The sequence below is a fragment of the Phocoena phocoena genome, chromosome 8, assembly GCF_963924675.1.
Source record: "Phocoena phocoena chromosome 8, mPhoPho1.1, whole genome shotgun sequence".
Taxonomy (NCBI): domain Eukaryota; kingdom Metazoa; phylum Chordata; class Mammalia; order Artiodactyla; family Phocoenidae; genus Phocoena; species Phocoena phocoena.
The window spans coordinates 9,997,409-10,021,925 of NC_089226.1; the positions used below are offsets into that span (position 1 = coordinate 9,997,409).

The 24,517-nt window shown below is 53.8% G+C and overlaps 1 protein-coding gene across 4 annotated transcripts in view; it reads right to left on the reverse strand.

The window, feature by feature from the left end:
• Positions 1 to 2,988: 2,988 nt before the first annotated feature.
• Positions 2,989 to 24,517, reverse strand: part of GRAMD1B (GRAM domain containing 1B) — a 171,999-nt gene continuing 150,470 nt past the window's right edge. For 2 of the 4 annotated variants that reach the window (XM_065883064.1, XM_065883063.1), the window contains 14 exons: positions 24,079 to 24,159; positions 20,632 to 20,747; positions 18,680 to 18,836; positions 17,414 to 17,603; positions 15,645 to 15,788; positions 14,548 to 14,666; positions 14,136 to 14,278; positions 11,843 to 11,946; positions 11,042 to 11,245; positions 9,933 to 10,023; positions 6,827 to 6,838; positions 6,134 to 6,241; positions 5,698 to 5,815; positions 3,105 to 3,194 (listed from right to left, as the gene is read on the reverse strand). In XM_065883064.1, coding sequence (XP_065739136.1) covers positions 3,105 to 3,194; positions 5,698 to 5,815; positions 6,134 to 6,241; positions 6,827 to 6,838; positions 9,933 to 10,023; positions 11,042 to 11,245; positions 11,843 to 11,946; positions 14,136 to 14,278; positions 14,548 to 14,666; positions 15,645 to 15,788; positions 17,414 to 17,603; positions 18,680 to 18,836; positions 20,632 to 20,747; positions 24,079 to 24,159 — 1,677 coding nt within the window. Of the gene's footprint in view, positions 3,195 to 5,697; positions 5,816 to 6,133; positions 6,242 to 6,826; positions 6,839 to 9,932; positions 10,024 to 11,041; positions 11,246 to 11,842; positions 11,947 to 14,135; positions 14,279 to 14,547; positions 14,667 to 15,644; positions 15,789 to 17,413; positions 17,604 to 18,679; positions 18,837 to 20,631; positions 20,748 to 24,078; positions 24,160 to 24,517 lie in introns of all 4 variants that reach the window. The other 2 variants (XM_065883061.1, XM_065883062.1) reach the window with 2 other exon arrangements.

Sequence of the window (24,517 nt, forward strand, 5' to 3'; positions counted from 1 at the left end):
GACAGTCTAGCTCAAGCCCCTCCTGTTACATATGAGGCTCCAGAGGCTCAGAGACCGGGGCTATGTGTGTGTGGGGGTGTGACCTGCCCAACAGCAGAGCCAGGACTCAGGCCCAGGTCCCCTGAACCCCTCAGCTCGCTGCCCTTCCAGAGAGCTCTAAGTTGCTGACCTTGCTGTCCTGGAATGTTATCCCTTTGTCCTAGGGAGTGGGATGGGGGAAAGGAGAGAGTTACAGACATGACTGGCCTCTCCAACACCAGTCCCGTCAATTCCCCCCCAGTCAGCAGGAGTAGAATGCAGACCCGCTGCTGTTCTCACCTGTCTAGAAACGGCAAAATCTTTGAAACTGAGTGCAAGCTCTCGAATGTCTCACCACGTGAGTCCTCGCAGAAAGACTCCTATATGACTGAGTTCTTACGTGAAAAAAGCCAAACAACAACAAAGAAAACAAAACAAAAAAATGCCCTGGCTGGAAGAAATAACGTAAGACATGGTGGTTTTAATGCTCGCTTCCAAGCCAGGGCTGCCAGCCATGAGTCACAATGTTATTTACGAGTTTCACTCCCGGACTGAGCTGCTAGGGCAGAGGGCCCTTCTCTTTGACAGGTTCCTGAATAAAGGGGAAAAGCTTTTGTTTGGGAGTGAACACAGCTGTTGGTCTTCTGGTTTGAAAATCAAAAAATTACTAGACTAGAAAGCTCCCACAAACGATCCGTGATTCTTAGAAATGAGGCAGGCCAAGAGATGCTCCCCACGTGCACACACTGTCTCCCGGGTTCAAAACCCCAGAAATCAAGAGGGTTCCTTGGACATCCCTCCCTGTCACCTACTCCTCCCTGAGAGGGGCCCGAGAGGTGAAGCCAAAGCCGAACAGTTCCGCGTAGCCAGGCCCACTACACCACTTTCCTCCCAGCAAAGAGTCCTTTTAAAGTCATCCCAAAGGTCCCAATATGGTACCTTTAATAATTGAATAATTTAAATAAATAAATAGGTATGGAATAAATTAGAGGATTTATCACTTGTCCTTTCCTTTCAAAAGTTTCGGGGAATAATTTTGGCTTCTGGCTACTCCAACCAGAAAATTCCTAGCAGCCTGCACTGTTTCTCCTTCTTTGGCTCACGGCCCATGAACCCTGACCCTCACCAGGGTCTCCCATTCGAAGTCCCGGACAGGGACAAGGACAGATATGATCTTGAGCCGCTGGCCTGTGGGCATATGCACACTTCACAAGGATTACATGCAACTCCATTTGCTCATATCTCCTTTTCTAAAGAAGGGATATCAACATTCTAGATGACCATTATGGAATCATCCATCTCATCCTACTCCCCCTGGGGGGGATGGCCTGGGTATGTATCTTTCCGTCTTCTCATCCTGCCCTTAGGGCAATAATGAGGCCCTCTTCTCAGACAGACTGAAGAGTCAAAAACTTTCTTTAATCGCTAAAGTGGGATGCTCAGGCCAGCCCAAGAGAATACAACACGCTCTTCTTTTGGGCTAGATCAGTGATCAAATCTACCTTTCTTTCCTCTGCCCCTTCCACCAAGGGGTCCACTAGAACAAGCGATCTGGAAGAGCTCTTCTTGCCCAATTGGTATAATCCTTTCCTGATCAAGAATCTCTACAAGCTCTGCCTGGGGCTGGCAGGATTCCTTGGGTCATCACAGGGATGGTAAGCCTGCCCAGATGGGCCATCAGTTCTGTGAGCCAGCCCCCAAAAGGCCCTAGATGACTCACTTTCCTAACCCATGGTCTTCTTTCTACGCCTTAGTGGTCTCATACCTCTCTGGGGCCAGAGACTAGGGAAGGCGCTGGTTGCTCCCTCGGCCAGAACTTCCACTCCCCACTCTCAGAAACAGGGTTTGGAATGGCCCTCTGTGGGGTAGACTCCATCTGGCTTTTTCCTGCCCAAACCTACGCACCTTTGCCAAATCCATTCCCTCCAAGGCTTAGGCCTTCTTTCACGTGCAAAGTGTCTCAGACGGTTGTCTCCCTTGACTAAGCTGGTTCCTCGCTGAGAGGAAATGAGGCTGGCCGCCAAAGAGTGCTTGGATATAGGTGCTCGCGACCCATAGTAGTTCTGTGGTTAGACCCTACAATTCTTACACGGCTAGTGCATTCACTCTCAAACCCTGGAGGCCCTAGAACACACCCTGATTCATCCTAGAAATCAAATGACAGCTCTAAGGGAAGGGGTTAGAGCCACAGACCTGACTTGCTTACAGTCGCTAAAGAGGTTTAATAAGATCAAAAATGCTCCCACCCTGACGAATAAACAATGTGCTCTTAGGGCACAGAGGAAAAATAGGGCTTTAGGCACTAAAAAGTGACACTTCACCCAGATCCAGCCTGGGAAAAGACCAGAGAGAAGGGGGGGGAGGGGGGGGAAGTAAGAAATCCCCAGCCCTTATCGGGTCCACACCCCACGCAGGGTAGAGGAAGGTACAGGGGCTGATGGAGGAGATGCCCTTCAGAACACAAGCCCTCAGGAGCCTGTGGCTACGAAGCCCAAACCCTCCAGAGCAGCCTCCCCAGCTGTCCCACAGTCCTCTGCACATGACTCGTGGTGCACGGTCCACATACGGGGGGCGGCCTCATATGGTAGAGTGTAGCTTGCGCCCTGCTTTTGATGCTTCCTTGTTCCCAAGAGAACACTTGGGGAAGTGTTGGGTGGGGAAAAAAAGATTCTCGTTTATTTTGGAAACAAATCAAAAGGGGATTAGGGAATGAAGCACCTTAAGCAATGCCCCCTTGAGACTTCTTTTCACGACCCCAGGGTCTTCACAGGCATAACTTTGGCTCCACGTCTCCCTTCTCAGAGCCAAGAATGGCCAGCGAGGGAAAGGGTGGGGACGAGAGGACGGAGAGGAAGAGGCTCAGGGGAGGTGGGTGCTGAGAGGTGGTCCCTGCCCTCCTGGCCCCTCCGCCGGCCAGCACAGGGGGCGGGCCCGCTCCTTCTCCCTGGTACATAGGCATCATCTCTTTTTAAAATCTGTATATAATATATATATTTATATTCTCTCTCTATTTATACATATATATTTATATGGTCTATGTACATGTATTGCACAGGCCTCCTGCAGCTGCCCCAGCTCCTGCCTTGTCAGTGATAGCGGTTCCTCTTCTCTTCGCTTTCTGATGTGTAGTCACGGGCCCTGATGCCGTTCTGAAGATTGATGAGTGAGTCCTTCATCTGTAAGACAGGGAAGCCCACCCCAGCCCGGGTTTGTGCCCTCAGTGGGCTCCTCCTCAGCAGCACCCACCACACCCACGTACGGCAGGTCCCCCCGCCAGGCCGGGCAGCTAAAGGCAGCAGCTCCAGAAACAAGGGTCGTTCTCAAGGGACACAGTCTCAGGCTGAAGGGGGACGGCCGATCGAGCACTGGGAACCCCTGGGGTAAGGGGTGCTGTGTCTCAGTGACTTGAGGTCCTTGTTTCACGAAATTAAGAATTCTCGCGGACGTTCTGTTGCTATCAGGACCCGCGTCCGACGCCACTGATTGGTCTTCTACTCACTCGGCTTGGTTTCCCTGTGATCCTGAATACGCTGTCCTCCCCTCCTGGTACCTTTGCCACGCTGTTCCCCCAGCTCAGACTCCTCTCTTGCCCATTCAACCTCACCCATCTACTACTATCAAGGCCCAGAACGACTCCAAACTTTCTCTGGCTCACAGCCATCTCTCTCTCTCCTGGCTTTTCATGGACCCCTCACTAGGGCTCTGCGCTGCAGTCATCTTCAACGGCTTTGTTTCAGCTGTGTTGGGACTGCACTGTCTTATCCTTACCTTGTACACCCCAGATGCCAAGCAGAAAACTGAGTAGGCTCCTAGCTGTACCCATGTCATTGAATTAACTGAATCTTAACCTTCTTTAAGAAACAGATACATCCCACATCACGGGATGGAGTTTACATGGGGCAATTCCAGCGGTAGAATCCTACCCTGGCTCTAGGTAAGCTGCCTTGTTAACACAGGACGGTTAACATTTCACAGGTAAACGGTTACGGGTTTTGAGAGCCTCTGATCTCTTGGCCTAATCTGTCACTTTCTTCTCTTTAGTTCTTCGATATCAGGAGGGATGAGGGGCCCATTAATGTTCTTTTAAAGGGGAGAGAACGATGGGAATTCCCTGGTGGTCCAGTGGTTAGGACTACGGCGCTTTCAGTGGCAGGACCTGGGTTCAATCCCTGGTCGGGGAACTAAGATCCCACAAGCCACGCAGCGTGGCACGCCCCCACACCCCCAACCCCCAAAAAAGGGGGAAAAGAAAAACGAAAAACAAAATCAAGGGAACGGAACGAGACACCGATCTTAATGCTTGTAGAGTCGAGTCTACGAGGCTACAGGTCTGCCTGCCCCAAGCTCCTTCTGAAGGAGACCCACCCTGAATAGAATTCCACAGCTGGAAGGGGACCAGGTCATCCAGTCCAACTGCCCCCCGCCTTTAATTCATAAGTCCCTCACCCCACATCATCGCATCACCCTCTGAGCACTTAGCCCGTTCCATTGCGGGACTGCTCTCCCCATAAGGAGTGTGCTTTTTGCTGATGACTCAAAAATCCGATTCCCTATAACTTCAGGCCCTAGTTCAGTCCCCTGGAGGTTCACAGCGGTCTAACCCTTCTTTTAGATGTTAGACCCCAACGTCTGAAGACTGTCCTGTGCTGCTCACCCACCCGTCTTCCCTGCTCCTGAGCACATCTTTACTTCTCTCAAGCCTTCCTGATAGGCCAGAGCTTCCAAACTCCTTGCTGTGTTGTCTGCCCTCCTTTGGTTAAAAAAAAAAAATGCCCTCCTTAAATGTGGCTCCAGTGTTATGCATGGCACTCTAAACCCATTAAACTGGTTCACGATCGCTGCATTAAATTTCTCTACCCTTAATTTAGAGCTAAGAAAGCAAACCATGAAGGGGAAATAAAGTTGAATATTAATGAATGCCTCCCATGGGCCATCAGATCAAATGTGACAGCAATTTCACGAAGCAATGATTATAATTCCAATTTTATAAATGAAGGAACCGAAGGTCCCTAATACTAAATCCTTTGCCTGAGGTCACAAAACTAGTCAGTGGCAAGAGTAGGATTCTACCTCAGTCTGATAAAATGAAGCTAACTATTGATTTTGCCCCAGAATGACTTTCTTAAAAAGACGCATCTGGTTTTTCAGAAAGAAAACCGTACCAAGAAGAAGACGTTATGAAAAGGAGACACGGTACCAGCCATCTTCCCAGACTCTCAGCACAGCCCCTGAGGAGGGGCCACGGCCTGGGCGTTGGGTGTTGGGTGCATGTTTTGAGGGCAGGAGGTGGGGGAGGGGAGCACACGTCAAAAGGAGTTAGAAAGACACGCCCTCTGGGAAGATAAATCCCTGCAAAAAGGGGGTTATCTCTTTCAAGGCCTGTCAGATGGCTATGGGTTACCAAGAAGAAAAATTAGCTCTCCTTCCACCTAACCTACAGTTTTCCTACTGCAAATCCAGTGTGTTATTTCACTGACATAATTTTGGGAATACACGGGTGTCTCCCACAGCTCACTCAAGGGTGGCTTTAAAATCAGAACAATGGATGGCCTGGGGGAAGAACGAATGGGAGGAGCGCATCTGGTGGGCGATGATGGAGATGGCGCTGTCCTCATAGCACAGGGCAGAAGTCCCATCTCCGTAAGACCAAGGCAAGGAGGGACGGTGGGGGCATCTCACCTGGTCAAGAAGCATCACCGAGGATTTGATGATCTCCCTCCATTTTTGGAGCTCGGTATCGTGGTACTTTTGCTGGGACTCTAAGAGCTGGGCCCACTCTGTCTGAGACTGGGGTAACCTGTGGGGTAGAAGAAGGGGTACCCCAGCAGCTGGAGTTATGGCCCGCTGACTGTCCTATGCGCCCAGACCCCTAAAGGACAGAGAGCCACATCAGAGCGCTCTGTCCTTTGCTCAGTGCCCTGGTTCCCCTGTGCCCCAAATCAGAAGCAGACTGAAACTACAGGGACAGTTTTCAGAGCCTGCCTAGGCACTCATCCCAGAGGGTTAACCCCCGGCCAAGGGCAGCAGGGCCGTCCCAAGGAGACTGGGAAGCAGGAGCCGGGACACAGTACTGGCTGGGGTGAAGGTGGGAGCAAGGGGGAGAGGCCAGGATTACCTGTCCTGGAGCCTCAGACCCTGCCAGGCAGTGAGGGTCTGGGTGGTATATTCCAGCATCCAGAGTTTGTAGAAGAGCATCAGGTTGAGGACGACCAGCAGCACCAGACTAAGAAGATGCCAAGGGGGGAAAGCGAGAGCCGTGAGCCGGCGTCTGGGGGAGCCCCTCCCTCTCAGAGCCAGGCACTCCCCCGCCCAGGGGCCGCTGTCCTCGACCACTGGGTCACCCGACGCATCGCAGGGAGTGGTTAAGTGAGCCAGAGGGATGCAGCGGAGGCGGGGGGCGGGGGGGCGGGGGGGGAGAGGGAGAGAGAGAGAGAGAGAGAGAGAGAGAGAAGCAGTGTCATCTGGAGGGGCCAGGAAAGGGCTGTGGAGAGGCGTGCGGGGTGAACGCAACAGAAAGGAGAGACATACAAGTCACCCAGAACCTGGGTGCTGGGGGAAGCGAGGTAAGATGGAGAGGAAAAGAGATGATGGGGTAAAAGAAGTCAGCACCTGAAACAGATCCCAGTGGGAGCAAGGAAGAAAAACAGGGAGGAGGCAGAGGTTAGAAACAGGCTCGTGTGGGGAAGGGGAAAGCCCGCTCAACCCAAGGCAGAGAGAAAGTGAGCGTCCATGACAAAGAAATGGCGGGAGCAGAGACACAGCGGGATGGGGACATCTAGCAGGAAGGAAGGGGGGCGCTGGGAGCAACTGCACACAGACTCTTAGCACTTCAAGGGTGATCAGTAGAGACAAGGTTCCTCCTACAAACCCAAACCGGGGGAGGAATTCCAGTGGGATTCCCAGCTCTGCCCCTGATACGCCTCCCAGATGTTAGCACAACTGGCCGAGAGCTGCCGTCTCCTCCGTGCCCCTGCCACAGCCCTGCACGGGGCACGAGGACCAGTCGAGGCTTCTCAGGGATGGGCTGAAAGTGCTCAGAGTCAGGGAGGTGGCAGGAAAACCAGGGGCCGGGGGACCCAGTGGGGAATGATGAAGAGTCACTGAGGCCTGTGGGAATTCTCTTCTCTTGGCCTCAGTGGCCTAAAGATCATTTTATAACAGAGGTTCATGGGATGGAGAGATGAAAGCTCTGGGAAAGAGAGGACGCAGACACGCAGAACTGGGCACAAAGCCTGGCTCACTGCTGAAACATCTCAACTTTCAATCAAGTTTCCTAGCTTCACTGAAAGCCGGTTCCTTCAACAGGACAATAATACCTACCCTGCTGAGGTTGTTATGTGCATGGAAGGAATGTATGTGAAGCCCTCCACAAGGAGCAGTTATTTTCATTAAAGGAGGAAGTACAGACACACAGGAAAAAGAATGACAAAAACGGGAAGATAAAACAAATAGGTGGAAAAAAGACCAACAAAGAAAGAAAACCTATGCTAAGCCTCTGACCTTTCAAAGCGTGTGCTGCATGTGGTGTGTGGTGTGTGGTGTGTGGTGTGTGTGGCGTGTGTTACTGTGTTTCTCGCCTGGGCTTCCAGCACTATGGAAGGCGGCATTCCTTAGAGCAGCAGCTGCAAATCCCTGGGGCTACTCGGCTGTGTTCTCGGGGCTCTCCTGAGTTTTCCACGAGAACTTCTTAATGTTGTATTGAATTTCAATGATACCACCTTTAACTGCATCAGTGCGCCTGGACCACCTGAATGCCGCTTCCTCAGGGTGTGCTACACACAATCTCAGTACTTGCATTTGGGTTTGTGTTTACAGTCCCGTCTGTGCTCAGTGGAGGTCAAGGGACACCCTTGCCCGCTTCCCGAGTGAAGGCTTGGGGGTGGTCTAAACAGAGAAGCGGTAGGAGGCTGGGGTCACCACAGGGCAGGCTTATGGCAGCCGGGGCCTCTAAGACGCAGGGCAACCTGCGCTGTACCAGAAGGTTCCACTCAGGCTGGGAGCAGACGCAACGCCTGGACCTTGTAGGGTTGAATGACGAGGCCCAATTATCCTAAACGAACAAAGCGCCAACGTTTGTTAATATGCTATAAAATTTACTCAGGCCACTGGCCTTCTCTACTAAATAATGACAGAACACAGAGAGAGCTTAAACAGAACTAACTCAAGGTTAGAGTTCTCTGTTGACCAAAACCAACACCAGAGACTTAGTTTTAACAATGGCATGAATCACATTAAAACGATGCTGCCAAACGTGAATTCTACTGGCTTTACGGTTGTCCTTGTGTTTAATTCTGTAAAAATATGTTGGCTTCTCATGCCATAGTCAGAAGACTTTTGCATCTACTTTTATGTTACAAATTCAGGTAAGGTTAGCAAAAGAGCCCCCCTCGTGACCCTCAAAGGCCCCTCTCCCTGTGTGGTCCCCAGGTCTGTCCTCAGCCCATTTCCTTTCTCACGCTCCATACTCTCCTCCGATGATCAATCTCATTCCCACCATGGCTTTAACGTTACCGACAATTAAATCTGCAACTGCAGCCTGAACTTTCCTCCTAAGCTCCAGGTCCACATCAAGAAATATCTATCTACGGCAGCTCAGAGACATCGGGAACTGACGGCATCTTCTGTGACAACTTTCCTCTAAGTTCCAGGTTTCTGTCCATGACACAACCATCTACAGGCACGCAGATCAGGAAGGCCTCTTCCTTCGCTACGTAACCAGGTGTAAGGAGCCTTCACCTTCTGGGCCCTCTCAGCCCCAGGAGGCCCTCATCTCAGTGTGACGGTCCCTCCCGCCGAGATCACTGCCGTTTACTCCTGTTGGCCCCCACTGCCTCCAGTCCGTTCTTGTCTAGCCCGTGCCCCATACTGCCATCTGAGTGATTTTTTTTTTTAAGTGTAAATCCAACCATGTCAGTCCAGGGCTTCCTTCCCAGATTCCTGTGGGCAGAGCTGTGCCCCTGTTTCTGCAATCCTGAAAAATACTTTAGTGAAGGCATGAAGGGCTGGGGGTGGGGTGGGAGTCACGGAAGCAGGACAGAGCTACGCACAGTCTAACGCCTGGTGCACACCTGGTAGAGCCAGCGTCTGGGCAGCTCCTGAGCACCCCCCAAGCTGTGCCACCACGTCTCACAGCACAGCCCAGGCAGGAAGGGCTGGGCAGTCAGGCAGTGGGCCCAGCCAAGCAGAGGAGCTGTCTGTACTTAGCTGTCCAAGCTGTTCCTACTCAAGGTTTACAAAAGTCCTGAGCAGGCTCTGGGCTCACACTTCAGAAAGCTGTCTTCCCATCTTACACCCTCATGTTTTTCAACGCACTTGCTCCCTGGCCCAGCATCTTTCTGTGCAAGTTACTGAGCCCACAGCTTTACAGCATTATGGCAGTGATTATACACGGCTTATATTAAAATAAGCATACACTTTTCCTGGACTCTAGTCATCGATTGTGTCCGGCCACCCTGCCAAAGGGTGGGCCCCGTAAGTGCACAGTCCCGACGCCTGGCACAGAGCAGACACCCAGAACGTCTGTCACAAACAAATGAATGGGTTCCTAAAATGCTCTGTGGCATCTCTATGTTAGCATTTATTCAACAGTGTAGCAACTGTGAATCTCCTGTCTGTTTGACCCACTTGAAATTGAGCTCCTGAAGGGCATGGAGGCTGCACGCAGCATTTTCTTCGGAATCCTGAAGGCCTAGCATACAGTGAGTGCTGAGTAAAACAGAGAAAAAGCAGCAAAGAGGCAAGGAAGGACAGATAGAGCAACCGATCTGGAGAGGGACTAGAGGAGAAGGCAAAAGCCAGGGCAGCAGCAAGGGTGTTCGGATCCCTGAGGAAGACAGACAGGGAGGAGGTGGCAGGCGAGAAAGGAAGGCGGCCGGGGCGGGGCGGGGCGGGGGAGGAGAGCCAGAGTCCCTTACACACAGCTGATAACCAGCAGTAGCTTGGACACACTCTGCAGGTGGAAACCATTGGGGCTGTCCTCGGGGATGTGCCGTGTCTGCGTGGAACCTGTGGGGAGAAGGAAAGAGGTCATCACCACGCGGCCCGCCAGCCCACCAACGACCGGCGTGATGCTGGTCACGCACAGAACTGCCCGTGACGCTGTCGTGGCAACGACGTGAGACGTGGACCCGGCCCTCAGGGAAGGGAAGCTCCTGGAGGGCAAGGGGGACAGGAAAGGGACCGAACAAATGAGCAAGTCACCTGACCTCTGTAGCTAGGACATGCAGGTGCAGGACAAAGCGACCTGCAGCCGTGGAAGGGAAAGAGCACTGGGCTGGGACCAGAGACAGCTTTCGGCTCTGGCTTCATCCATAACTGGCCACGGGAAGTTGAGTGAGTCACGTGATCCACTGAGGGTCAGTTTACTCGAATGCAAAGTTAGCCAGGAGTCCTGTATGTAAAACTCATGAACAACGTGGGAGCGCCCTGGCTGAAGCCAGGGGAGGGACAAAGAAGGCTGGCACCCTCCTCCTCCCCCTGCCCTGCCCCACCCAAATCTGATGAACATCCGGGGAAGTGCAGAGCACAGCCTGAAAATCCCTTGCTGCGTGTTTCTGCGACCGAGCAAAGACAGGAGGTTGTGAATGGCTGGATGGGACGAGGGAGCCCCACTGCCTGGCAGGGGGCCAAGGAGGGGGCTGCCTCACACTCCCTGACCTTTGTGTCATGCGGTAACCCTGGGGGCTGAGCTTCGGCTTCTCCCTGGAGCATGTCCCAAGAGCTTGGAAGCTGCAGGCCTGAGCCGAGGCATGCAGGGAGCCATGGAGCTCAGGGAACACGGAGGCAGAAACCCAAAGGCAACTTCTGTTCAGCAGAGCACACAGGGGTGTTCAGCAAGGGCTGAGGAGCTTAAGGGCAAAGGGAAATGGCAGAGCATCCAGAGCCTCAGATGTAACGAGTCGTGAGCCAGTTATACCCAGTCCACGCCAGGCTGCAAAACGAGCACGCCTGTGTGCCCGGCACAGGCACGCAGCTCCCGCCCACAGCCCTGAGCCACGCCTCCCCGGCCCCCACCCGCGCACACCTGCCACGTGCTTGATCCTGTGGCCCACATCTTCATCGGTGGGTGTGGTCACGGGGCTCATCACCTCTTCCAGGTGGGGCACCCGCAGGTGGGCGTGGGGACGCTTCCTCCTCCGCACCGACGGGGCCTTGCTGGCCTTCTCCTTGGGAGACTGTCTGTGCAGGTCAGCCAGGTAGGTGCTCTCCGTTTTGGTCAGCTCGCTCTCTGTCAGGGTCAAAAGGCCATATCACAGGACATCCGCCCCTACCTCCAACCCAGCACACTGGCCTCCAAAAGCAGCTGTCTACGCCTAGCCGAACCTTCTCTAAGGGGACCATTTTCCCCTATTGTACTCTGGGATGTGGCCTGGGAGGGCGGAGATCCCTCAGGGATGCCCATGAGCCCCAGGAAATACTCCTGGGACCCAGCCCAGCCCAAAACCCTCTCTGGGTCGTTCAACAGTGTGTAGAGACAAAGGCTCCTAACATGCACCCTCACGTATGCAATCTGGGGCACGTCACGTTTCCCAATGAACGCCTTCTCGGGCTACTTCCTTCTCATAACAGAATCACCACCAGTGAGCCTGGATCTCAGGCTCATTTTCGGGGGGGGGTGGTCACGGATCCCTTCATGACGACGATCTCATAAAGGTTACAGTCAGAGCCTCTTCAACGTGCATACGTTCACATACGTGCTGAACTTTGTATCCGTTTCTGGGGCAGAAGCCCGCTCACTGCCCCCATCTCTCCCCGTGCCCCATGCCTCTCAGGCCCTGAATGGTGACAGCGGAACGGTTCACCCAGCACCAGTGACGGTGCTCACCCAAGTGGCGGAAGTAGTCCTCCAGCCCACTCCAGAAGTTCTTCTCGATGAACGTTTTCACCAGTCCCCAGGGCTGTTTTCGATAGCGCAGCTCTGTGGAGACCCTGAGAAACAAGCCACAGACAAGATCAGCCGTTTGCTAGGCGGACCTTCCTCTGCTGCGAAAAGGAAACTTCAGGTTTAAGGCCGAAGCAGCTTCACGTTGGTGCTGCCCTTTACAAGTTAAAAAAGCCCCTTCACATCCACATCACCTGATCTCCCTGGCCACCCCTTGAGGTAGGTGAAGCTAGTGGATTTACCCTCATTGCATAGAAGAGAAAACTGAGTCTTAGAATTTGTAAGCAGACCAACGATTAACAAGAAGGGCTCTGACTCCAAGCCCACAGCTCGCTCATGCCACTCGGCCTCATCCCAGGAGGGCTCCGGATGGCGGGCAGCCTGCCGGCCCCAGGGCCCTTCTCTCCTTCTCCAGAGACTTTTAGCCCCGGGCAGCCTCTCGGGCTTCGCGGCTTCCACCTTTAAGGGCTTCCTCAGCTCCTGGCCTGGCCCCTGCCTCTCCACCCTCCCCGGGACCTCGCCAGCTCCTGCTCTGTCCGCAGCACTCTGTCCCCGTCGCGGGCGCCTCCGCTGTCCCGGCCCTGCAGCACCACCTTCGGCTGCTGCACGGTCACGCTGCTCTGCCTCTCCCGGAGGCGCACTTTCCTCGGTTAACAGGTGCTCCCAGTTGACGCTCCCCACGTTCAAGGCTCCCTGCTCTGCCCTCAGGAGGAAGAAGGGACCTCAGCCCCAACCCTGGTCCGACGTGTGTGTGTCCACGGCCACGTCACCGCCACCCAGCAACTCTTCCCTGGATTGAAGGTGGGCACCTCTCTGTAAAGGTCTGTCTGGGGTCAACCAACTACCTCTGCGTGAGCTGGACAGAAGGGACACCCAATTGGAAAACCCTCCAAGGAAGCTGGAAGCGAGGAACACAGATGCTGCAGGGGAGGGACAGCGGGGCAGCGGGGAGAAGAGAGAGAAGGGAGGGAGTGCCGGGGGGAAGGAGGAGGAAAGGAAGGAAGGGAGAGAGGGAAGGAGGGAGTAGGAGAGGGGCGGGGAGGGACAAGGAGTTGCTCAGAGAGAAGCACCGAAACCAAAAAAAATGTTTCAAACAGGAGAAAGCGGGGCTTCCCTGGTGGCGCAGTGGTTGAGAGTCCGCCTGCCGATGCGGGGGACACGGGTACGTGCCCCGGTCCGGGAAGATCCCACATGCCGCGGAGCGGCTGGGCCCATGAGCCATGGCCGCTGAGCCTGCGTGTCCGGAGCCTGTGCTCCGCAACGGGAGAGGCCACAACAGTGAGAGGCCCGCGTACCGCAAAAAAAAAAAAAAAAAAAAAAAGAGAAAGCTTTGTCCCTTTTCAAGGTGTGGGTATTCAGATCTTCCCGATTCCCCAGAGACCTCTCGCAGCCTTTCACCAAACTCCTATTTTATTTGAACGTGAGTGAATTTATGCTCCATATAACCGGAAGAACTGGGTCTAAGGTACAGGTACACGATCGGTTATTTTCAAATGGGTGTGTGTCTTGGCTTTTCAGTCAGACTACAAGCTTCGCAGAATGTTAGGGTCTAAATTTCTTCCTTCACAGTGCCCAGGACAGGACTCGACCCACAAACGGCATCTAACTAATCATTCAATCAACCTTTTCTGACTCTGCTGTGTGCAGGCCCCGTGCTGGGTGCTGGGAACACAGCGGTGTGTGGACTGGGACTCCTGCCGGCCAGGATGGCCGGAGCTGCCACCCAGGGAGACACATGCGCAGGAACTCGCAACAAGCCCAACACCCAGCAGGGTGGGAAGGGCAGAGACTTGCTTTTCTAAGACCTGGATTTCAGCACTTTTGACTCTTGGAGAAGTTACTGAACTTGTATGACCCTCAGCTTTCTTATCTGAAAAGTGAGGATAAACCCACCTCCCTGGGTTATTCTAAAGAACCAGCTCTTGGAGGTGAAGTACCTACACAGTATCTTATAAACTGCAGACAACCACTAAAAAGCAGTGGTTGTAAAAGTTTTACTAAAGAGACACACAGAGGGGTAAAGAGAACACGTGGTGGAGAGAAGCATGAACCGTCAGGATGCGGGGGGGGGGTGGGTCTCGGAGGCTCTGGAGAGGAGACAGAATAAAGGCTGAGGCAGCAGCCGGTACACCCAGCCTCCCCCTCCTCCCCAGGAGCACATCCACGCTTTCTGCTGCGAGCTCCCCCAGGTGCACAAGGAACTTGCTCCGCACCCGCTCGGCCGTAGAGACAGCACCTGAGTCGACTCTTGTTCCGGGCCACGCGGGTGAGAGTGTAGCGGTTGATGGTGTAGAAGTAGTCGTGATACGGCACGTCGTGCGTGAGGACCTCGGCGTCGACCACGTAGCACTCGCTCTCCTGGCTCGCCTTGTACATGGTCTGTGGGGAGGAAAGGGTCGTGGGACGAGGCTGACGAGCAGCAAGACGGTAAAAGCACCTCCTTCCTAACCTCCCCAGCCCACCCCCAACTTCTGAACGGGGACCCAGAACCACGGGAAACAGCAGCATCTAAGCATGTCAAATGCCGCCGTTTCAGGGCTAAACAACACCATCACCCAGACACTCCTTGCTAACGTCTCTCCTGAATCCTCCACGACAGAACAGAGGCTTCTCCAGCCCGCCCTTACTGGCCTCTGCCCGGGGCTCACCTGTGTCTCCCTGACAGTGGCAGTTTTGGGAGCCAGAGGGTTGGTAAGGGTGATGGTGTAAAGAATCACTCGGCTCTGGTTTCCATTGTCTTCCTTCTTCCACGGATGGAAGATGATATCTGAGGGGAGAGAGGAGCCGTGGGATGATGGAGGGAGAGGGGCGTGCCATCCCCACATCTGAACGTCCCCTCCAGTGCCCTCCTCTTGACCGTACTGACTGCCGACTGGCCCCCAAAAGGAAGCCAACGGGAGCCTGAGGGCCGGGGGAGGAGGGCGAGAGGAGGGGGCGTCAAAGCAGAAAGAAGCTCATTGTAGCATGGCTGAAATCCTACACAGGGCTCCAGAATGTTGATTGTTCTGGGGCTTGGGCAGGAGGTCCTGGGGCCACCTACGGGGGAGCTGGCAACACTGGAGTTACTGTGATGAGGGCCTGGGATCCTTGGGACCAAGCCCTCTGCTCCGAGGCATGGCCTCCCCGCGCCCTCGGCTCTCCCCTCCTCCTGGCAGAGGGCTTCGCCGATGCCCAAGGGCTCTTCCACAGACCCGGACCCTGAGCAGCCCTGCCAGTCCCTGCGGTGCGGCAGGGGCAAGGAGCACACAGTGCCAAGCATCAACTCTGAGAGCCTGAGGTTTGAATCCCAGCTGGGCCCCTTCCTATTAGCTGCATGACCTTGGGCGTCTAATAATGGTCTGAGTTTCAGCGTCCTCACTGGTACCGTGGGGATCACAATCCTGGCACACAGGGCAGACTGGAGGACTGAACGAGACAGTGTAACGTGCCTGGCGGACAGCAGGTGCCGACAGGACGTGGTGGCCGCTACTCTCTACTAGATGGTGAGCCCTGGCGGATCCTGTTCGCCGCCGAGCCTTTGGGGCCCGGCATCAAGGGTCTGGGCACCACGGGCGAGTGTACAGCCACGGTGGCGCGGGGAGGAGTAGCCCGCAGGGCCCCGAGGAGCTCTGGCACCGTGTGAGGCCACAAAGGGGGCGCCCCGGGCCATGAGGCGGCCTGGAAAAGGAGGGAGCTTGGGAGGAGAGGAAAGGAGAGGGGACAGAGCGGGAAGGGGTGGGAGGCACCAGCCCTGGGAGGGACGGACCTGAGAAGCGTCGCTGTTCCATGAAGTCCCGCTGGAAGGGCGAGTCGGTGAACAGGAGGTCGTACAGCTTGTCCACGCTGAAGTTGAAGACTTCATTCACGTACTGCCGGCCACTCAGGTCCTCGTAGAAGGCCTGGACCTCCCCTGCAGAGAGGATGAGGAGGGAGACAGGGAAGGTGAGGGACACCCCCCAGAGCACCCTCCATGGCTAACGTGGGAACGGCCACCAAGGCTCAAAGGAGGCCGCGGGGTGGGGCAGCGGGGCCCTGGCCTCCGCCGTCCGTGGCTTTGCGTCAGTCGGCCTCCTTCCTCAAAGGGCGTGCACGTTACGGACTCTATAGCTTTACAGAGAGTTTGGGAATGTGCTATTTGCCTTTACACTCTCAAGCCTTCTTAATTAAAGTGATCTTAGACCAAAGTCTAAATAGATGACTACTTCCTGGGCTTGCCGGAACCCAGAGGATCAGTTATCAAGAGTCTGTAAGTTAAAGCACAATTGACAGCAAATGTCACCGCAACCCATGGCACTGGTGCGTCCAGGGACGCTGACGAATCTGTTTTTACAAAAGCTTCTGAGGCTGGTCTGGTCTGCAGGGCCGTGATCTCTGTGCAAGGTCTGCTCTCCTTCCATAAGGCAGCCTATATCCCCTTCAAAAAATTTCATTTTCTACAGGAGAGAGTTTCTGAGTACAGGTGAGTTGCTCAGACCCCAGCATTCCTCTTGAGCCCTCGGCACCCCACAGGCCCTAATCACTGCCCCTGCAGGGCTGTTATCTGATCTCAAGAAGAACGCTGCCATTTCTGGCATCCCTGTGACCCTGAGAAGGCCAGAGAGGAATTCACGAGCGTCCTGGAGCGTCCGTGCGCATGACTGCGGGGTCAGGACTGTGGCGCACAGCTCGGGCGCGCTTCTCAGTTTACACGACGGCGCCCCGGTTCTTAGGCGGTGCCCACCTGCGCAGTCCTTTGCACCGACCCTGCACCCCAAATGGCAGTGGGCAAGCCCACCACAGGTGAGAATACCCCTACAGGTGACTCGCAGGAGACCGTCCACACAGGTGGGTAAGTAAGCACTGTCTGCACAGCCTCGCAAGTCAGAACCCACCACCAACTCAAAGGAGGTAAGCCATCAACCATACTCGTGAACACTGAGGATCTGGCCTGGAATGTCAGAGGCAGCGTGTTCCCGAGGGAGGGCTAGACGCCAACCCTACGCAGGAGGGAAGTAAGAAGCTACCCACTTAGAAGTATGAGAGAGAAGGGCGGTCTCCTCAGTCTGTCTGACCAGGCAACAGTCTAGGTCCGAAATCCCCATGCTGGAGCCACCGGAGCAAGTGTCTGTTAAAATGTGTTTCCAGGGCCAGCGGACTAGCACTTTGCTTGTGGTGTATACGCGTCAACACTGTGAGGGGCAGAGCTGCAGGGCACGCCGGTGCCAACAGGGGGCACATGGAGTGACGGACTAAATGGCAGACAACCTAAGACAACACTGTAAAGCAATCATACTCCAAGAAAGATGTTTAAAAAGAAAACTGAAAAAAAAAAAAGACAAAGACAAATATAAAACGACAAGGATACTACGGTGAGTGCCTGAAAAAAGGGATGTTTGCTAATAACAAGTGCACCTTTTTAAAAAGAGCTGTTTTACCCACCCACCCTTCCGCCAGGAAACCGGACTGACTCCAGTCTCCATATGGGAACATCCGTTAAGCCTTCAAAAATGTTTGGAGACAGGAAGTGCCATTCTGCCCCCGCTGTCAGACGCCCACCTTCATCGTGGGTGTCGGAAGAGTCACTGAGCTCGGTGGGGATGTCCTCGTTGTCGTTGAAGTCTAGCGAAGGGGAGTTCACGGGCGCGATGATCTCAATCTTCTCCCCGATGATGCTGTCGATGGCGAGCTCCTTCTCCAGGGACCCGTCGCCCTCCAGCACCTCCTCCTCCAGGGGCAGGCCGTCAAACTGGGGTGGGGACAGAGCGGTCAGCCTGGTCTACTCTCCAAGAGGGAGTCAGAGAGCTGGCCGCGGGAGCCCGCACGTTCAGAACGCAGCTGCTCGGGGGCTGGGCTGTGGGGGTCAGGGGTCTCCCCAGCTCTGCCGGGGAGGACAGGACACAGCACAGGGCCCTTCCCTTCTCCTGACACCAAGCCCCACACATGGGCAGAGGCAGCTCCGTAGTCCAGCTCCTCTTCTGGGGCCAGGCCTCCACCGTCCTGTAACGACGTGGGCCTGCCTCCAACTAGTGCCCTGTTTTCTGAGAGGCTCAAAAGGCTTCCTAAGCAGTTTTTGATTCATTCTCCCATTAGCCCTGGGAGCGAATGGGTACAACTCTTTACATTTTAAAGTCAACCTCTGAGACAGAAAATGGAGACTAGGCACCAAATGGATGATGCTTTCATTCTAAGGCCAAGTGGTCTGACCCCTAAGCCACTGGAATACAAGGCTCCCTTTCCTGGGAACCCTTTCTTCTACCTGCCAGCTCACACCCAGACACTTCACTCACCAAGCTTCTATCCCCTCTATAACCAAGTCCCAGAGGACAGAGTCCTTCTTATACATTTCTGTCTCTTCTGCAAAGTCTAGCACAGCAGGAAAATAAACCGGAGTGTCGACACTAGGAGCTCCATCACGATTTACGGAATGAATGAACAGATAGCAGTTCTGCAGTCCTCTCTTCATGTACAACTTGGACTTTAGATCGAGGCAGTGAAAAAACAAAGACCTGGAATAGTTCTCCACCAGTGGGCTGATCACACCAGCCCACGAAGAGCAAAGCTCACACAATGGACTTGAAATGGTTCTCATCTGCTCCGAAGCCAAACAAAATCTGGAACCCGAAGCACCAAGAACCCAGCTCTGGATTCTACACTCATTTGAATGCAGAGTCCCTCCGCCCCCGGATGCCGTCCTGCATAAACTGACCACAGTGTAACCAACCTCCCCTCTACCTGCTCCCCAGGTTGGGGTCCCGTGGAGTTAACAAGGCTGGGAAACACTGCCACTGGATTGGGTGGAAGCAAAGGGCTCCCCGCCCGTACCGAGACGGGCGCTTCGCTGCTCCCCGTGGATGTCAGCGTGCTGTTGGTGATGGACTTCTTGGGCAGCTGTGGACTGGCATCCGGCTTGGTCTCTATGCTGCTTTTGGATGAGCTGTCATTCACTTCATTCTCCTCTACAGGGATCTCCTCACAGTAGCTGAAAAGAGACAGTGTGAACCCACGTTAGCCTCAGTGGCCAAGACGGCAGACTCACAAGAAACTCACACCCACCGATCCATCCAAAACTATGGGCTTGCGTGACCTTCCTCAAACCTCTCGCTGCCCCCGAACTGCTCTCCTAAAACCTCCTTCCCACCTGACACCCCCTCCCCGTGGTAAAATTCTGTCCCCAAACTCACCTTTTCTAGGCACCCTCCTTAGATTCATCCCCACCTAAATAAGAAAACTGTCTGTCTTCAACTTTCTTTTTCCATTGGCTTCCCAGCCCACCCCAACCTGACCATGTGAATCAAACATCCGGGCTCCGAGCATACATCTGATTTCCCACAGTGACCAGGACAGGACTCTGGACATGAGTGCCCTTCGAGGGTACCTGCCCAGATTCTGGATCATAACTAGCCAACCTCTCTGCATCGCACACCTGGGGAAAAACCCTCCTTGAGATAAAGGCAGGTGCCCTTCTGCGGACACCTTCAGGGATGCCATCGGAGCCTCCACCAAGGGAGAAAGCGTCATCACCGTCGTCATCAGCATCTAATTTATACTTTACATGTTACCTCATCTGGACGCATAACAACTCTGAGTAAATCATTCCATGCGTTTCAGAGATTATCAAGTAGATATTCACAGAGGCTAAGTGATAACTACTATTAAGTGTCAGAAGCGGTACCTGAGCCCTGGGCTACGCACCACACGTTTGACGTTCTTTCCTTGCTGTCCATTCCTCTTGCCTCTCACATGACCACCAAGCCTCTACCTTCCAACCTCAAGCATACTGTATCGCTCTGCAGTCCCATCTGTCTTAGCCTGCCAACAGCACGTGGTGCAACGACAGCCCCTCCTCACAGCGTCCTTCCCTTGGCTTCCAGGATAGAAAACTCTCCTAGCGTTCCTCCTCCCTCACTGAATGTTCTTTTGTGATTTCTTTTGCTGCCTCTTTCTCCTGTTGAGTGTTCCCAGGCCCAGGCCCTGAGCTTCTTCTCATGTTAATTCGGTCACCTGGTGGTCTCAGCCACTAGTGACCCCCGAGGTTATGTCCCTAGCCCAGACCTCCCGGTGCACTCCACACTCACACACACAGATGCTTATGTGACCTCTCCACGTGGCTAACAGTCATCTCAAACTCAACTCGCCTAACATCAAGCTTCTGACCTTCCCCCGCATCTGCTCTGCTTATAGTATTGTCCATCCGAGTTCAGAACAACCCTATCCTTCCGGCTGGTACATCCTTAAAGCCACCTTTGGATCCTTTCTGGGCCATCAGCAAATCCTTCAAAATATGTCTGGTTCTGTCTTCCAAATATATTCAGAAACTAACCACTTACTGCTGTTTCTACTGCTACCTTCCTGGTCCAAACCACCATCACCTCTCATCTAAATGATCTAAATTATTTGGCAGCCTCTTAGCCAGCCTGTCCTGGCTCCCCTTCACTCTATCTTCAACCCAGGAGCCAGAGTGATGTTAAAAAGTTATGTCAGATCTCATCAATTATCTATTCAAAGCCTTCCCTGGCTTCTCATCCCCCTCTGAGGAAAAGCCAATCATCACGCTGACCCAGCGGCCCTCAGAGTCCAGCCCGACCTCCCCGACCTAGCCGCTTCCCACCTGCCCTTTGCTCGCTGGCCCAGCTGCCGCTTCCGCTCCCTCCGCCTGGGAGGGGCCTTCCGGGGCCTCCCTCATTCCGCCAGGGCCTTACTTAGACGCCATTCCCCAGCCGCCCTCACCCCTCTGGAGAGGCTTCCCCGGGAAGCCTGCCCTCTGCCTCGCTCACCCCATCGTGTTGAAGTCGTCGTCGGGGGGCACGTAGTCCTCGTCATCGCTGGTCAGGCCCAGCTCGTTCCCGTAGCACTGGTGAACGAAGTGCCAGAGCTCCTTGGGGCACAGGGGCTGCAGGGGCGGCAGACGGGCTCTGACCCTCCCTCCTCAGGACCCCACTCTCCACAGAGGCACTGAGCTGAGCTGGACTCCCCCAAGGGTAGGAGAAGCCAAACTCCAGGCAGCGCCCCCACAACAACCCCACCCCGCGCTCTTCTGATCTCAGCAAGACGCCCATCTTCCCCCTAAGAATACGGCTTTTAGTAAAGCCAGGAGCTTGGCCTGTTCCCTCAACTCAGGCTTGCACGGTGGGACCAACGGGCCCTTGAGGATGGCAACCGCCTACCTCTCGCTCCTGTGGGTGAGGTCCGGCACAAACCAAAACTCCTCTGGGGCCAAAGTGATCACAGAGCTTCTGACCTGGACTCAGAATGAGCACCAGAGGCCCCTGGGCCAGTCTCGCCCACGCTGCAGAAACCTCCTTATACTAACAGTGGTCACACAGGTCCTCACGGACCTGACCCAAGATGGATCAGGTCCAAGAATGAGGTGTGACCTCAAAGGTGGCCCATTCCACAGTTGGGCAGTTCCTGTGCTTGGAAAGAAGTCTACATTCTCATAGTTTCAGGGGCCTCAAAGGTCATTGCATCCAGCCCTCTCTTCACTACTTGAATACTTCCTTCTTTATTCTTAATTACAATCAGTCTGCCTACAGTTCTATGTATTAGTTCCATAAACAGTTTTTCTCATTTCACTGCGTGTCTACATGTCCTCCTCAAAAGCACTGTCCTAAGAAGAGTTAGCTCTCATTGAGGTTCAGAGTTTTGGAAAAGAGGCAACAGAATGTCAAAGAATGAAGGTCAAAGGTGGAGACCATGGATGAGTCCAAGGTTGGGAGGAGGGAGAGAAGGTGGGAGGGATAAGTATGTGAAAAAGAGAAGCACTAAGAAAAACAGAAGCAGGGACTTCCCGGTGGTGCGGTGGTGAAGAATCCGCCTGCCAATGCAGGGGACACGGGTTTGAGCCCTGGTCCAGGAAGACCCCAGGTGCCGCGGAGCAACTAAGCCCGTGCACCACAACTACTGAGCCTGCGCTCTAGAGCCCATGAGTCACAACTACTGAGCCTGCATGCCACAACTACTGAAGCCCACCTGCCTAGAGCCCGTGCTCCACAACAAAGAGAAGCCGCCGCAGTGAGAAGCCCTCGCACCGCAACGAAGAGAAGCCCTCGCTCGCCACAGCTAGAGAAAGCCCACGCACAGCAACAAAGACCCAATGCAGCCAAAAATAAATGAATAAATAAATTTATATAAAAAAAGAAAATCAAACTTAAAGAATGTTCCCACCAACGGATTTGATAAGGAGTTTGAGCTTTCTCTGACCCCATCCTTTCCAGGTATGGTTTAAGAAGCACGCAGCTGGCAGGATGCCATGAGTCAGGTCTCCGCGTTCCCGGCTAAGGAGAACTGCCTGGAATGGCATAGTCGGGGCTCTCTGTGAGCCGGAAGGGTCTGGGGTGGCAGCTCTCTGTGCTGGCCGCACCCCCCACCCCCCGCCCCAGTGCCAGAGGGAGGCACCTGCTTCTGTACCTGGACCTCCTCCCTCCTCCCAGCAGCCTTTACATACACCATCCACCCTGCCCGGGACACATCCGCGTCTCTGCCAATCCACGCCTTCCCCTTCTCCACAATTCACCTGCACCACGCAGCCTTCCCTGACCAGCCCCACCGGGCTCAGCTTGTCTGACCACAGCCAGGCCAAGCACAAAAAGCAGACCCTGCTCATCAGGCAGAATTCTGATGTGATTTTGTGAGACTTTTTGCGAACCATATGGATGACGCTCTGTCTTAGTTAGAAATGACAGTGGCTGTGAGCTGAAAATTCAGACCTGCCAATGGAGACTCAAACGCATTTCTCAGTTTACCATTATCCATGGCTAATAAAGGTAGACGATCAACTCAGAATAAGTGACCAGGATTTATACCAGGAAGGCTACAGACTTCCAGGTTAGAAGAAACTCTAAATAACAAATCTATTTAATTTTCTTTAGACAGTAATAAGTTTGGGCTAGAGTCAAGGTAGATACACACATAAATTTAAATACATACAAGTCATATATATAATTGTAATTACAATATTATATAATTATATTACATAATTGTTCCCCCAGGTCTCCTTCCCTGGCTGGGAGGCTGTTTCTCAACACCCCCGGCATCTGCGTGCACAGGCTGCACAGCCACGTCTCCATCTGCATCTCCCACAGTGTCCCCTTCATCCAGGTGATCAACCGGTGGCTATGTTAACTCTATCTTCCTATTTTCTGCACTGCCTTAAAACTTATTCTATTGAAGTATAGTTGGCTCACAATGTTGTGTTCATTTCTGCTGTACAGCAAAGTGATTCAGTTATACATATATATGTATATAGATTCAGTTATATACACATATACATATATAGGCTTTCTTTTTCATATTCTTTTCCGCATGGTTCATCACAGGATATTAAATAGAGTTCCCTGTGCTATACAGCAGGACCTTGTTGTTTATCCATTCTGCATACAAGACTTTGCATCTGCTAATCCCAAACTCCCAGTCCTATTTTCCGTACTTTTGATGCTCTAGCCTTGCTGACTGGGGAAGGCCTGCCCCTTGCAGGGCTAGCTAATTCCCAGAGATAGAACTCACCCTGCCAGGGAGACTACCTTCCCTATGTAAACCGGCCAAGCCAAAGCCCACACACCGAACCACCTTGTTTTTCTAGCTCTTACATGCCAGGCCGATACTCTCTCGCGCTAATTACCCCGGGACAGTCTCTCTGGAGACGGTCTCTCTACCCTGAAGCCCAGTGAAACATTCAAACTAGCCAGTCCAGTGAGCGGCTTGGCCAGCTCCCCCCCGCCTCACTCAGCCTTTCCCATGAAAACCTGCAATGAAGGCTCTTGCCCCGCTTCCCCCTCGCTCTCCCTGCCTCCTGTCTGACCTCGAGCATACCCGTGTGGCCCTGGCTGGCATGCTGGGGCCTCTGCTTCTAGGGATCTGTGAGTATAAAAACCTCTTCCTTCATGACAGTCATTTCTGTGTCTGGGCGTCTTACCGCGCCTGATTAAAACAAACTCCGGTGCGTTTTAAAACAGCGGGAATGCACTGCCCTGTCAACAGGGCCTTGCTCCAGGCGGCAGGGAAGCTGTTCACATAAGAGGATGTGCTACTCTCAGCACCTGGGTCACCAGCAGTGGAGGATATGGAAGCCTGGAGGACTTCCAGAACCAGGAGAGGCATGGGCTTCTTTGGAGCAGGCCGATGTCACAGTTAAGAGCAATCGCTCCCGTGGACCCCCGCCCAAGCGGAAAGAACATTCTAGGTGGGTGTGCATCCTGGGGCTGAAGGAGCTGGGCAGGACTCACCTTTTCCAGGAGCGCGTTCTGCCAGAGCCGGAACATCATCATATACGTCCTATCCCGGGCCCCAAATGAAGTGAAAAAGTGCTGGATTGAACGAGAAAACGGCAAGAAACGTCTGTGAAGACTTACAATATAGTGAATGGAGACACAGTACTCCTTCCTTTAAGAAAGGCTCCTGAGTCCATCCTCAAATACTGCGGACTCTCAGTCACCCGTGATCACAGCACAGGGGCTCTGTAGTGAACGGGGTCAGCACACCAGGGACCAGGGCCCTGGGGCCTCTGAGTCCACACTGTCTCCATGTCCTTCGATGTTCACCCACACTTTGGTCAGTGGTTCTCTTTCTGGTTTGAAGTTCTCACCTCCATAAAAAACTTCCTGCGCCTACGTACACGGACTGGGCGAGTGGTGAGCTGGGAACCAGCCCAAGGGAAGGAGAAGG